At 45.7% G+C, this 14,956-nt stretch overlaps 1 protein-coding gene across 1 annotated transcript; it reads left to right on the top strand.

The window, feature by feature from the left end:
• The first annotated feature begins 22 nt into the window (after nucleotides 1–22).
• PSMD2 (proteasome 26S subunit ubiquitin receptor, non-ATPase 2) lies at nucleotides 23–9,574 on the top strand. The gene is made up of 21 exons (XM_080654482.1): nucleotides 23–231; nucleotides 666–722; nucleotides 1,085–1,249; nucleotides 2,184–2,305; nucleotides 2,482–2,706; nucleotides 3,004–3,162; nucleotides 3,294–3,438; nucleotides 3,599–3,659; nucleotides 3,909–4,055; nucleotides 4,461–4,567; nucleotides 4,756–4,883; nucleotides 5,100–5,187; nucleotides 5,881–6,043; nucleotides 6,167–6,268; nucleotides 6,450–6,595; nucleotides 6,844–6,927; nucleotides 7,364–7,532; nucleotides 7,624–7,718; nucleotides 7,917–8,043; nucleotides 8,965–9,083; nucleotides 9,233–9,574. The coding sequence occupies exons 1-21, from the start codon at nucleotides 97–99 to the stop codon at nucleotides 9,413–9,415; spliced, it is 2,727 nt and encodes a 908-aa protein (XP_080510608.1). The 5' UTR covers nucleotides 23–96; the 3' UTR covers nucleotides 9,416–9,574.
• The last annotated feature ends 5,382 nt before the right edge of the window (nucleotides 9,575–14,956 follow it).

Raw genomic sequence — 14,956 nt, 5'->3', positions numbered from 1 at the left:
GGAGGGCGGAGCGCCGTGGGCGACGCGCGAGGTTCCCTGGGAAACGGGGCGGGGTGAGCGGGGTGCGCGCGCAGTTGGCCGGCAGTGGATGCGGAGATGGAGGAGGGCGGCCGGGACAAGACAGCGGTACAGCCCCAACAGCCCCCATCGACGGCCCCCGGCGGCGCGGAGGAGAAGCCGGGCGGCAAGGAGCGGCAGGATGCCGGGGACAAGGACAAAGAGCAGGAGCTGGTGAGGCGTGGCTCCGGGACCCGGTGCGGGCTGAGTCACGGCGGCTCCGTAGGCCTCGGGCCAGACTCCCAACGGCCCCGCCGTCCCCGGGAGAGGGCGGATGGGGTACCCCCGGGCTCCTGGCACCCTGCTTCTCTGCTCCCCATCCACGATTCCGCGTTGTTACATCCGCCGCCCTCACTAGCCCTCATCACTGCCTCCTGAGGTGGTCCGAGGTGGATCATTGTCATCCCATGTTTTAAAGTGGCATTCAAGCAGGACTGGTCCAGAAGCCAGGCTGCCTGCCCAACAGGACTTCCCATTCCGCTGTCTTTCCTCGTCCACCTGATCTCTCCTAAAGAGGCAGGCTTACTGTCCACCTGCCCCAGGGTGAATGGGAGGAGGATGTGTGTGGGATTCCTTCTCTTGATGAGCTTCTTCCTCCAACCCTCCAGTCTGAGGAGGACAAACAGCTTCAGGATGAACTGGAGATGCTCGTGGAACGACTGGGGGTGAGTCATGATATGTTAACATGAGCGGGTGCGTATTTGCAGCTTTCCCACTTGTTTGCTTTATTCCGTTCTGAGGCAACACGATGCGAGGTATAGGGAAAGATGGACTGTGTTAGGATCGGTGTTATGATGATGTTTCCAGGGAGGAATGTAACAAAAGGTACTTAAAGCATTTTGTAGCTTTCTCTCTGGGAGAAGCAATTCGTGAACTTTTAGCCGGGGTCATTTGTTTTTGTGCAGGTAGTTGGGGAATCACAGATGAATAAAGACAGTGATTTTCCTAGGGGAGCCGTTAAATACATGTACTGTGACTTCAGGGATGTGCCTCCTTTTTTTGTCTGCCCCTCACATCTCCTGATTAGGAGAAGGACACGTCCTTGTACCGACCAGCCCTGGAAGAACTGCGGAGACAGATTCGTTCTTCTACAACTTCCATGACTTCAGTGCCCAAGCCTCTCAAATTCCTTCGCCCACACTATGGCAAGCTGAAGGAAATCTATGAGAACATGGCCCCCGGGGAGAATAAGGTAAAACTGTTTCAGAAGCTGGTGGAGGCCTATTTTAGGAATTCCTTTTCATGAGGAACCATGGCACTCATGGAAGTCACAGGAAACCTGATAGACCTGAGACCTGAGCTAGTTGAATAGAGCCTATCATAGTCAAAATACATAAGAGCTGATAGGAGGATTGCCTTCTCAGAAGATACTGTTTCTGTCATTTATGTTGGACATAGGGATTTTATTATCATGACTTATTTTACTTGTTTAACCTTAATTTTTTCCTTTCCTTTTATCCCATGTACATTCATTTGTTTTATCTTTAAAATAACACCTAGTTCAGTCACTTCTTTGCTTGTTGTAACAACCCTAAACTAGGAAATCTTCAGTTCTCACCTGACTTACTGCAGCAGCCTCCTAACTGGCCTTCTTCTTTGTTTATTACTTCCTACACGGTTTGTCTTTCATGCAACAGTCATAGTTGTCTTTCTAGATTGTGAGTCTTTTCTGCTTAAAACCTTTTAGTAGTTTATTATTGTGATTAGAATAAAATTGAGAGTCCATCTTTCTCTACTCCTTCCTTATCACCATCCTTCAGCCATGTTTGTTTAAAAGGGATACAGTGACCTGGTCGGGTGGCTTAGTTGGTTGGTTCCATATACCAAAAGGTTGTGGGTTTAATCCCCGGTCGGGTGTGTATGGGAGGCACTGATCCGTGTTTCACATCGATGTTTTTCTCTCTCTAAGTATCCATAAAAACATATCCTTGGGTGAGGATTAAAAAAATAAAAGGGAGATATAAGTACTAACTCTGGGGTTATCATGAGGCTTAACTTAGATGCCATGTGTAAATTTCTAGAGGTTGGTGCATAGTTAATAATTTTGGAGATAGTGACAGGTGATCTTGATGCCATAGTGTGATACTCTACCCTGGATTTAATTTTAAAGACTGGTTTCTTTAAAGCGTTTTGCTGCTGATATCATCTCTGTTTTGGCGATGACCATGAGTGGGGAGCGTGAGTGCCTCAAGTATCGGCTAGTGGGCTCCCAGGAGGAATTGGCATCGTGGGGTCATGAGTATGTCAGGTAAGACCTTTTCTTGGGACTCTGAAGGGGTTCTGAGACATAATTCTGAGTTCAGTCTTAGAGTGTCTGTCTTGGAGTACCAGTGTATTGAGTTTCTCAGACACTGAATTCCTTGACCCACAGGGAAGTGCTTCCTGTGAAGCTGTGTGCCCTAATGGTCTGGGTCTGTCCATTAGGCATCTAGCAGGAGAAGTGGCTAAGGAGTGGCAGGAGCTGGATGATGCGGAGAAAACACAGCGGGAGCCACTGCTGACCCTGGTGAAGGAGATTGTTCCATACAACATGGCCCATAATGCAGAGCATGAGGCCTGTGACCTGCTCATGGAAATTGAACAGGTGGATATGCTGGAGAAGGACATTGATGAGAATGCATATGCAAAGGTCTGCCTCTATCTCACCAGGTGAGCAAGTATGGTAGGGAATGATGGCAGGCCTACTGTCCCAGCACTTTTCTCTTAATTGTGCCTCCTCTGTTTTCTCAGAGCATTTGCATCAAAGTTAGTGCCAAACTGTAGTTAATTTATTGATGTCTGTAAACTACTTGAGGACAAAAACATCATGTCTCCTTAGTAGTCCCAGCATCTGGCACAGTGCCTGGATAACATATATATAGTATTTAGTATTTATTTTGGGTAAGTGAAGTAAATGGGGTAAATGTATGTCTGAAACTTCTGATTCCTTTATTTTTACCTTTGTAGCTGTGTGAATTATGTGCCTGAGCCTGAGAACTCTGCCCTACTGCGCTGTGCCTTGGGTGTGTTCCGAAAGTTCAGTCGCTTCCCTGAAGCTCTCAGATTGGCATTGATGCTCAATGACATGGAACTGGTAGAAGACATTTTCACCTCTTGCAAGGATGTGTATGTAGGGAAGAAGTCGGCAGAGGAAGAGCTCATGGGTGGGAGCTTGTAGTTTCTGGTTAGAGCTTGAGGGGCTTTTCTGTGTCCTTAGTGGGTAGGGGCTGAGCAGTTGTGATGGCTCTCTCCCACAGGGTAGTGCAGAAGCAGATGGCATTCATGCTAGGCCGGCATGGGGTGTTTCTGGAGCTGAGTGAAGATGTGGAGGAGTATGAGGACCTGACAGAGATCATGTCCAATGTGCAGCTCAATAGCAACTTCTTGGCATTAGCTCGGGAGGTGAGACTCTGCCCTTTTCTATCAAAGCTTTCTTGGTTGTGATTCTACCTGACTATAACTGACTGGACTCCTTGGATAGAATTTCCATTGAGTGGGATATCAGAAGGGACAGCTAAGGGAGGACTGGGGGAGCTGTTGTGACCCTCTGACTTCTCTTTAGCTGGATATCATGGAGCCCAAGGTGCCTGATGACATCTATAAAACCCACCTGGAGAACAATAGTGAGTAGCTATCTGCATGTTTGTGGGGATTGGAGGATTATTAATTATGCCCCTTGTATTGGGAATGATAGGTTGGCCAAACACATTTATCCTGTAGAGCTCAGAATTCCCACATACCTTTCCTCCAGGTCACTGTTGGGAGCAAAGACAGAGGACCCTAGGGGGCCAGCTCAGAACCAGGTACCAGCTGCCATGTTTCTTTCTTGCCCTACTCTAAACCAACCTTTCTTTTCTCTCCCTCCTGTGCAGGGTTTGGGGGCAGTGGCTCTCAAGTGGACTCTGCCCGCATGAACCTGGCCTCTTCTTTTGTGAATGGCTTTGTGAATGCAGCCTTTGGCCAGGATAAGCTGCTGACTGATGATGGCAACAAGTGGCTTTACAAGAACAAGGACCATGGTATAATTCTGTTTCTACTTTATCTTTGTGTTGTTTTGGTCACTTTTTTTTTTTTTTAAATATATCTTTATTGATTTCAGAAAGGAAGGGAGAGGAAGAGAGAGATAGAAATATCAATGATGAGAGAGAATCATTGATTGGCTGCCTCCTGCATGCCCCTTACTGGGGATTGAGCCCACAACCCGGGCATGTGCCCTGGATTGGAATCGAACCCGGGACCCTTCAGTCCCCAGACCAACGTTCTATCCACTGAACCAAACCAGCTAGGGCTGTTTTGGTCACTCTTGTCCTCTTAGGTTCATCTGTTACCTGACAAGTGATCCCCAGTGCAGTTCCTGGGAGAGCTCTTTCTAACAGTTTTCTCAGTGTAGGACCGTTTTAAGGCAGATCTTTTTCTTGGTATAGGAATGTTGAGTGCAGCTGCGTCCCTTGGCATGATTCTGCTGTGGGATGTGGATGGTGGTCTCACCCAGATTGACAAGTACCTGTACTCTTCTGAGGATTACATCAAGGTTGGTCTGGGCATAGCCCACTAATGGGGACATCCCCCTTCCCTGTTCTAGGGCCCATAGGGCCTCCCTTTCACTGGTCAGTTATCTGGTTTTTAACTCCAGTTTAGGCAGGTCCTGCTTTGAGGCCTGTGTTGCGTCTTTGTGATAAGGTAGAGTAGTCTGAGTGAAGAATCTCTGCATTTTTGCAGTCTGGAGCCCTCCTGGCCTGTGGCATTGTGAACTCTGCGGTACGGAATGAGTGTGACCCTGCTCTGGCACTGCTCTCAGACTATGTTCTCCACAACAGCAACACTATGAGACTTGGTTCTATCTTTGGGTAAGGCTTATTGCTTCTCTTTCTGGTAGTGCTCATCCTGAAATCTCTGTAAAAAAGGGAATTGGCCCTTTTCATCTTTGTATTGCCAAGAACTACCATTATGCCTGTCGAGTACTTGGCTCTTTGTGACTGTTGAAATGATGAATAAATGACCAATCCTCTTTTTGTTCCTTCCTTGGATGTATGTTGGGGACTGCATCTCCCTTGCTTTTGCAGGCTAGGCTTGGCCTATGCTGGCTCAAATCGTGAAGATGTTCTAACACTGCTGCTGCCTGTGATGGGAGATTCCAAGTCCAGTATGGAGGTGAATAGAGACTGTTGGTCATTTACGGGAGATGGGGAAATACTGGAGTCCTACCACTCTCTGTGATAAATAGTGAAAAAAGAAATGGAGTTGGGGCTGGGAGAGGGGGGAATTATATCACTTTCAGTGAAATCCCTTGGAACTGGGATTCTTAAGTCCCAGTGGTGTTCCTGCTAGTTCCAGCCCTTGGGATCCATGAGGAGTACCAGACTAGAGTGGCTAGTAACTTAACCCAGTTTGAGGTTAGTTATTCTCACTCACTGGTTTAGTTATTGGTCAACCCTAAATTTTCTTACTTGTGTAGAGTTGCTTTAGTGATGGATAAGTATAGCATAGGGTTTAGTCAGAAAGACCTCAGTTCAAATCCTCCCACCTCTGCTTATAAGTAATGTGATCTTAGACACGTAACTTAACCTCTTTTGGCTTCATTTTCCTCACCATTAGAGGAATAACAGTAGGAACTGTTTCATGGGTTGTGATTAAATGTAAATAGTATGCAAAGCAGGTGCCATAGTGGCTGACATAATAAGTATTCAATGAATTATTGCTTCTATTGTTATTTTGGCGTACCATCAGAAAGGGATTTTTACCTAGTGCAGTTACAGCAGGTTGTAGGAATTCACTGTCTGGAGTCAAGATAGGTAAACAACTATTTCAATAACTTATGTGTAATACTGACTTCCCTGTTTCTAGGTGGCAGGTGTGACAGCTCTAGCCTGTGGAATGATAGCAGTGGGATCCTGCAATGGAGATGTCACTTCCACTATCCTTCAGACCATCATGGAGAAGTCAGAGACTGAGCTCAAGGACACTTACGCCCGTTGGCTTCCTCTTGGATTGGGCCTCAATCACCTGGGTGAGGGGATGTCTCTCTATTTGGACAAAAGTCTGACAATAAATGGATACAACAGGGACAGTTTATGTGTCAGGCTGTGGTGTGGAAGCAAGTGTCTTCTGACCCCTTGAATCTGTCCTGTAGGGAAGGGAGAAGCCATTGAAGCAATCCTGGCTGCGCTGGAGGTTGTGTCAGAGCCATTCCGCAGTTTTGCCAACACACTGGTGGATGTGTGTGCCTATGCAGGTGTGTGTCTTTGTGCTTCCCAGTGACTCCATTTCTCTCCTAGACCTTTTTTCAGATTGTTTCTCCTGGCTCAGTCATTCTGATCTGTATTAGATTGGTTAGCTTCTCCTATTGTTGGAGTAAACTTTTCCTTGGTACCTTTTCATTTCTACCCTTCCTCACTCGTACCATCCTGCTATAGGCTCTGGAAATGTACTGAAGGTGCAGCAACTGCTCCACATTTGTAGTGAACACTTTGACTCCAAGGAAAAGGAGGAAGATAAAGACAAGAAGGAAAAGAAGGACAAGGACAAAAAGGAAGCTCCCGCTGACATGGGAGCACATCAGGTTCTGTGGGCAGCTAGGCACTCTCTGAGTGAGCTCTGAGGAAAGAGAAGTTTGCAGGGTAGAGGGTGGAGCTGGTTTGGGTTGGCTTTTGAACCCCTCTGAGTATGGCTGTGTATTGACTGGTTTTCATACATGAGGGGGAAGGGTGTGCCCCACAGGACAGCTTTTTCTTTTTAGGCAGGACTCCAGTCAAAGGTGAGATTTTTGTTGCCTGAGCTTACTGGGTTCTGCTCCCTCTTCAATTGCAGGGAGTGGCTGTGCTGGGGATTGCCCTTATTGCTATGGGAGAGGAGATTGGTGCAGAGATGGCACTACGAACCTTTGGCCACCTGGTGAGTATCGCATGGAGAGGATGAGAATATACTGATTTTGATGCCTGGGGTTCCCTAGAGCAGTGGTCGGCAAACTTCGTGGCTCGCGAGCTGCGGTTTGCCGCTCTGTTGACTAATGAGTTTGCCAACCACTGGGATAGGGGCTTAATCACAAGGAACAACAACAGCCTGTAATTATTGGAATCAAGGGTCTAGGTCAGTGGTTGGCAAACTCATTAGTCAACAGAGTGGCAAACGGCGGCTCGTGAGCCGCAGTTTGCCGACCACTGCCCTAGAGGAAACTTTCCTGACGGGTTTTCATGGTTGAGAAATGTTTTTTTCTGTGTCCTTTATATAAAACTTGTTTAAAGCCTCTTTTACCTATTAGTCTGTTCCTGTAACAAAGCTTATTTTTACTATTTTGTGTGATACTCTTGTTATTTTCTTTTATTACCAGTTGAGATATGGGGAGCCCACACTCCGACGGGCTGTGCCTTTAGCACTGGCCTTAATTTCTGTTTCAAATCCACGACTCAACATCCTGGATACTCTAAGCAAATTTTCTCATGATGCTGACCCAGAAGTTTCCTATAACTCCATCTTTGCCATGGGCATGGTGGGCAGTGGTGAGTATCAGTCAGAAAAAGGTCATAACTAGCTTTGGGGAAGGTTTGAGGACCTTTTTTTTCAATACTCCGTAATGCTTAACATTTCCAGGTACCAATAATGCCCGCCTGGCTGCGATGCTGCGCCAGTTAGCCCAGTATCATGCCAAGGACCCCAACAACCTCTTCATGGTGCGCTTGGCACAGGTAAAGAATAGAATTGTTTTCCTTAGAGTTTGCTAAGGGACATATCTCTGGGGATGGAAGGGAGACATGTAGTGACATGAAGGGGACCTTGAGTTCAGTCTGGAAGGGAGGATGTGAGTGAGTTGGATTTCTGTGTAGCTAAGTTAGTTGATGACTTTTCAGATGTGACTCTTCACCTCTACTTTCTGTATTTTTCAGGGCCTGACACATTTAGGGAAGGGCACACTCACCCTCTGCCCCTACCACAGTGACCGGCAGCTTATGAGTCAAGTGGCTGTGGCTGGGCTGCTCACTGTACTTGTCTCTTTCCTGGATGTCCGCAACAGTGAGTTCCTGTCAGGAATCTTATATGGTGGCATATGGTGCCCTGCATCCATCCCTACCAGGGCCATCTTGATCATTTATGAGCAAGGCTTTGAGTTAGCTCTGTACCACTCTAAAAGTTTTTAGGGCCTGTGATGGACCTCATGAAACTTTTATCTCCCACACTTCTTTTTTTTTTTTTTTTTAAATCCTCACTCGATGGTTTTTAAAATGTATATATATTTATTGATTTCAGAGAAGAAGGGAAAGGGAGAGAAACTTCAACAATGAGAGAGAATTATTGATCGGCTGCCTCCTGCATACCCCCTACTGGGGATGTGCCCGCAACCAAGGTACATGCCCTTGACTGGAATCGAACCTGGGACCCTTCAGTCCGCAGGCCGATGCTCTATCCACTGAGTCAAACCAGTTAGGGCAAGGATATTTTTTTCCATTGATTTCCAGAGAGAGTGGGGGTGGTGGGGGGGAGAGAGAAAAACAGTGTGAGAGAACCACATTGATTGGTTGTCTCCCACATTCGCCCCTACCGGGGCTGGGGAACCTGCAACCAAGGTACGTGCCCTTGACCGGGAATCAAACCCGCAACCCTTCCATCCAAGGTCCAATGCTGTAACCACTGAGCACCAGTCAGGGCATATCTAGCATACTTCTGATCTGGCCCAAAGATATTTTCTTTAGAGAAAGGAGAACTGAGTCCAGTTTCTGCTCCTGAGTGCCTGGGGGAAAGTGATTATCAAGTTTGAGTGCTGTTAGCAAGTAAGGTGGGGACATCTCTGGTTTATAGTAGGTTATATGAGGAGAGGAATGTGGGTTCAGCTATATAACAGGGGTTAAAGAGTCAGGGCTGGAGTGGGGTCCCTAGGTTCAGATCAGGCTTGTCCTAATGTCTCTTAACTATATTTGTCATGTGTTCTTCCCTCAGTCATCCTAGGCAAATCTCACTATGTATTGTATGGGCTGGTGGCTGCCATGCAGCCCCGAATGCTGGTTACATTTGATGAGGAGTTGCGACCATTGCCAGTGTCTGTCCGTGTGGGCCAGGTGAGGGATTAAGTGGAGGGGAGGGCTCAGACTGTATTCTAGAACTTGGAGAATGCACATGTACCTTCTTCTCTGCAACTGGTATGGGCTCTGGGTTGTTGCTACATTGCTCTCCGGGGTCCCTTCATCTCAATTTTCTCACCCTACAGGCAGTGGATGTGGTGGGCCAGGCTGGCAAGCCTAAGGCCATCACAGGGTTCCAGACACACACAACCCCTGTGTTGTTGGCCCACGGGGAGCGGGCAGAATTGGCCACTGAGGAATATCTTCCTGTTACCCCCATTCTGGAAGGTTTCGTTATCCTTCGGAAGAATCCCAACTATGACCTCTAAGTGGCCACCAAAGGCTCTGAGCTGCAGCTGATATGTTAGTGGGCCATGCTTCCTTATGCCAGAGGTGGACACTGCTCCAGACTTTTGGTGGAGTTGTTACCTCCTGTTCTTTTGTTACTGAGTGAGATCACTTTGTTGAATAAAGACCTTTATCCCCAAGGTCTCTCTCTGTCTGTTTTCTGGGGTATGGTGGACAGAGGCCAGAATGGGGTGGGGAGTAGATGTGAGCCAGTATTGTTTGCAGCAACTCTGAGCCTTGGCTAGCAGGGAGGCTGCCCTGAATGGAAAGAACTAAACCCTTTTTCCTTCTCCTCTCTTTCCTAATCATCTTAAGACAGTGGTTCATCTTCAAATCCTTGAGATGCTGATAAATGTAATGGACCTTCTTTCTAGGAGATGCATATACACAAATTTTTACACAAACTCTTACAAATAACTTTGTGAGGGCTTTGTGGACCCATATACCTCCTACCCCAACCCTGTCAATGCACAGCCATCTCAAGCCCGTTATTCCCTGACTTTGGACTAAACTAAGGATCCCTGTTCTAAGAGGCAGCAGAATTAGCCCCACTCTTTATAATTTGACTTCTGTGTTGATGTATGAAAAGGACATCTTTAGCTCCTATGACCCTCTGTCACTCTTGGGAGGCTGCTGTTTGAGAAATTTGATGTTAACATCTATTGGGCTGTCCTTTCAGAATCCGTATAAGAAACTTGACCCTGACAGTCCCTTGGTGTAGCAATGGGAAAGAGAAATGGCCTCCCTCCTGGAATATAATCACTCGATCTGCAGTATTTCTTCCTTGTGGGGCTGGTATAGCTGCACTGACTATTGGGCCTCTGTGGATGCAGTAGAAAACATGTGGTCCTGGCAGTAATTGCTAGCATTTTACCCAATACTTACTATGGGATTAACCTCTGAACAGTGACTGGCACTTAATAGGTCTATAAATGTTGAAAGAATAATTCTACAGACTTCTGAGCCCTCACAGCAACTTTGAGAGAGGTATTATCCCTGTATTTTGGTGAGGAATATAATGTAGAGATTCAATAACTTACTCAAGGTCATGTAGTAAGTAAGTTGTGGAGTCAGGATTGGAATCTATCTGACTCCAAAACCTGTGCCTGTAAATTCACTATATTAATCTGTCTATGTAGCTTTGGAGACTTGTGGACCCCATTGTAGTCCAAGCTCTTGGCTAGCTGGAGAAGCAGCAACTTTGGATTGAGTGTCTCCATTGTCTTCTCTGCTTTCATTTGGCAGCCTGTATAAAACCTGTATAAAAGGTTAAAGCACTGACCTTGGGAAAGCAGACCTGTCAAACCCTTTTCATGAGGCCTGTTGTTTTTTTTTTTTTTTTTAATATATTTTTTTATTGATATTTTACAGAGAGGAAGGGAGAGGGATAGAGAGCTAGAAACATCGATGAGAGAGAAACATTGATCAGCTGCCTCCTGCACACCCCCTACTGGGGATGTGCCCGCAACCAAGGTACATGCCCTTGACCGGAATCGAACCCGGGACCCTACAGTCCGCAGGCCGACGCTCTATCCACTGAGCCAAACCGGTTTCGGCGAGACCTGTTGTAGTTTTGAGCAAATCAGCATGTCTGATGAGCCTCTGTTATCTGTATAAGGGGGATATAGTAATTGCCTTACCTAATATCCAATGGTGGTGATGTTAAAATAAATTAGAAACTGAAAACAAAAGGATAATTCCCTCCCAAATCAGGGATTGTGCTTTAGAGTAGGAAAGTTTCATGGTGGCTCTTAATCTTTTCACATTCAATTGTTCATTCAGCAAAAAATGATAAATGGAGCCTTATTCTGCATTAGTTATTCTAGTTTGTGGGGATGCAAAAATTGAAAAAAAATCTTATCAAAAAGCTTATGTAATGGAAAGAAAACAATTGTGATCAATACTATACTAGGTGAACAAGTTACCCTGATATCATTGAAATAGGGCCTAAGTGCCTGGATAAGAGGGATTTGAGGAAACAATTGGAAGAAGATGAGTTTGTCCAGAGGAAAAGAGGGTAGGATATAGCTAAAGGAGTAGCAAAAGCAGAGAGGTGGAAAAGCTATTTGTTTTCAGAAACCATGGATAAGTGAGTGGAGCCAGGGAAAGTGTGGTTGGAGGTACAGTTCTAAGCCTTCTCTGATCAGGTTTAGAAGAGCTTTGCTGTGCTAAGAAATTGACAATATCTCAATCACTGAATAAGAGCAGGAAAGTGACATGATCAGCTATCTATCTGGGTGGGAAAGTGCAACATGGAGGCTCAGAGACCACGCAAGTGAAATGAATGTCTAAATTGGGGCAGTAAAAATGGGGAGATAGGGAAGAGCTGAAGAAAGATTAAAAAAAAATGCCTTTATTAATTTTAGAGAGAGAGGAAGGGAGAGGGAGAAATAGAAACATGCCTCCTGCATGCCCCCTACTGAGGATTTAGTCTGCCACCTGGGCATCTGTCCTGACCCGGAATTGAACTGGCGACCTCTTGGTGCATGGGACAACGCTCAACCAACTGAGCCACACCAGCCAGGCAAAGAAATATTTTTTTTTTAAAATATACTTTATTGATTTTTCACAGAGAGGAAGGGAGAAGGATAGAGAGCTGGAAACATCGATGAGAGAGAGACATCGATCAGCTGCCTCCTGCACACCCCCCACTGGGGATGTGCCCGCAACCAAGGTACATGCCCTTTTTTTTTTTTTTTTAATATATTTTATTAATTTTTTACAGAGAGGAAGAGAGAGGAGAGGGATAGAGAGCTAGAAACATCGATGAGAGAGAAACATCGATCAGCTGCCTCCTGCACACCCCCTACTGGGGATGTGCCCGCAACCAAGGTACGTGCCCTTGACCGGAATCGAACCTGGGACCTTTCACTGAGCCAAACCGGTTTCGGCAAGGTACATGCCCTTGACCGGAATCGAACCCAGGACCCCTCAGTCCCCAGGCCGATGCTCTAGCCACTGAGCCAAACCGGTCAGGGCAAAGAAATATTTTTTAAAGGAGAAAATCAAGACTGGATTTTGATCCAAACACCAGTAGGACCTGGTGTCTGATTAGATGTAGTATGTGGATGGGAAGCAATGTAGGATGAATCTCAGATTTTTAAAAAATATTTCTTTATTGATTTCAGAGAAGAAGGAAGAGGGAGAGAGAGATAGAAGCATCAATGATGAGAGAGAAGCATTGATTGGCTGTCTCCTGCACACCCCCTACTGGGGATTGAGCCCACAACCCCGGCATGTGCCCTTGGCCAGAATCGAACCTTGGCCAACACCCTATCCACTGAGCCAAACTGGCTAGGGTGAATCCCAGATTTTTTGGTTGGACAGTGTTTAATACAATACATGAACAACAACATGTTTAGGGTCGAGGTGGAGGACTCTATTGAGTAGGGAAAGATGACAAATTTCTATCTGGGCATACACAATTTGAGATGCCTGTGGGATGATTAAGTGAATATATCTTTTTTAAAAAATACTTTTATTGATTTCAGAGAGGAAGGGAGAAGGAGAGATAGAAACATCAACGATGAGAGAGAATATTGATGGACTGCCTCCTGCACGTTCCCTACTGGGGATTGAGCCTGCAGCCTGGGCATGTGCCCTTGGCCGGAATTGAACCTGGGACCCTTCAGTCCACAGGCCGATTATCCACTGAGCCAAACCAGCTAGGGCAGGTGAATATATCTTAGAGTTGCAGTTCAATTCCCAGTTGGGGCGACTGCCTATGTTGCGGGCTCGAACATTTATGTTTCTATTTCCCTTTCTCTTCCTCTCTGAAATCAATATGTATTGTGCGCATATATATATATATATATATATATATATATATATATATATATATATATATAAAAGATCTCTTTTAGGTAGAATCTTGTTCTGACTGGAGTTTAAGAGTGGATTCTAAGGTAGGAATGGATTGACATGTAGGTAGTAACTGATTTTTTAAATTGAACCTTTATTCTTGAAAGTATTACATATGTTCCCGTTTTCCCCCTTCTAGCATGCCCCTGCCCCAGGCCTTCACCATCCTATTGTCTATGTCCATAGGTTATGCATACAAATTCTTTGGTTGATCCCTTCCACCCACCCACCCTCTCCAGCCTTCCCTCTGAAATTCCATAGTCTGGCCAAAACCGGTTTGGCTCAGTGGATAGAGCGTCAGCCTGCGGACTGAAAGGTCCCAGGTTCGATTCCGGTCAAGGGCATGTAACTTGGTTGCGGGCACATCCCCAGTGGGAGGTGTGCAAGAGGCAGCTGATCGATGTTTCTCTCTCATCGATGTTTCTGACTATCTATCCCTCTTCCTTCCTCTCTGTAAAAAATCAATAAAATATATTTTAAAAAAAAAATTCCATAGTCTGTTCTATGTTGTTGTTAATCTTCACTTGAGGATATTTTTTCCATTGATTTTTTTTTTTTTTTAAAGAGAGTGGAAGGGAGGGGGAGAGACACAGAGAGAAACATTGATGTGAGAGAGAATCATTGATTGGGTTGTCTCCCATATGTGCTCTGACCGAGAATCGAACCTGAAATCTTTTGGTGTATAGGATGACACTCCAACTAACTGAGCCACCCCACCAGGGCTGATTTTCTTAGTTTGCTCAGGGAGAAAGAGAAATGGGAAGAGTAGAGTAGGGAGCCCTATGTGATTAAGTCACAGCACTTAAATCAATGAATACTCTAGATCTAGATTGGCATTTTCATTTTCACTGTAGTTCCTCTTCTATGTATCTATTTTGCTCTCCTACCTTTGGAGCTTCAGTTCCTCATATACAATGGGAATGATAATACAATCCATTCTGTAGGTAATTGTGAGGATTGAGGTCACATAAGTCATACATATTAAGTGGCCAGTTCATTTGGTGCTGAGATATTTTTTCTTCTGAGATAATGTATATACACAGGGAGAAGGGAGTGAACAAAAACCTACGCACTGTTTTAAGCACTTTTTAAAAAATATATTTTTAGTGATTTCAGAGAGGAAGGGAGAGGGAGAGAAAGATAGAAACATCAAAGAGAGAGAACCACTGATCAGCTGCCTCTTTGCATGCCCCACACTGGGGATTGAGCCCAACTCTGCCTGACCCAGAATCAAACCATGACCTCCTGGTTCCTAGGTCGATGAACAACAACTGAGCCATGCAGACTGGGTTTAAGCACTTTCACATGAATTAACTCCTTTAATCCTCACAATCCACATTATCATTGTGAGATTAAAAGCATGGCAATTAAAAGCTTAGACTTGATCCAGACTGCCTGGTTTCAAATCATACCATTTTATAACTGTACTAGAGGCCTGATGCATGAAATTCGTGCACAGGTAGAGTCCTTAGGCCTGGCCAGGGATCAGGGCCAATCGGGGCCTTCGGGCTGCTCACCAGGGCCTTCCTTCATTTTGTGCTTCCCCCTGGTGGTCAGTGCATGTCATAACAAGCGATCGAACTCCCGGTGGAACTCCCGGAGTTCCATGCAAGGGGACAATTTGCATACTAGGCTTTTATATATATAGAAGATTAAGTAGG

The sequence above is a fragment of the Plecotus auritus genome (assembly GCF_963455305.1).
Source record: "Plecotus auritus genome assembly, chromosome: 2".
Lineage (NCBI taxonomy): Eukaryota > Metazoa > Chordata > Mammalia > Chiroptera > Vespertilionidae > Plecotus > Plecotus auritus.
Note: the sequence above shows the minus strand (reverse complement) of the source record. Positions and strands in the feature narration are given on the sequence as shown.

Coding starts and splice junctions, on each gene's coding strand:
- PSMD2 (XM_080654482.1), top strand. CDS start 97: ATGGAGGAGGGCGGCCGGGACAAGACAGCGGTACAGCCCCAACAGCCC. Junction 1,250..2,183: donor TGGCCCCCGGGGAGAATAAG/GTAAAACTGTTT, acceptor GTTTCTTTAAAG/CGTTTTGCTGCTGATATCAT. Junction 6,269..6,449: donor GGATGTGTGTGCCTATGCAG/GTGTGTGTCTTT, acceptor ATCCTGCTATAG/GCTCTGGAAATGTACTGAAG.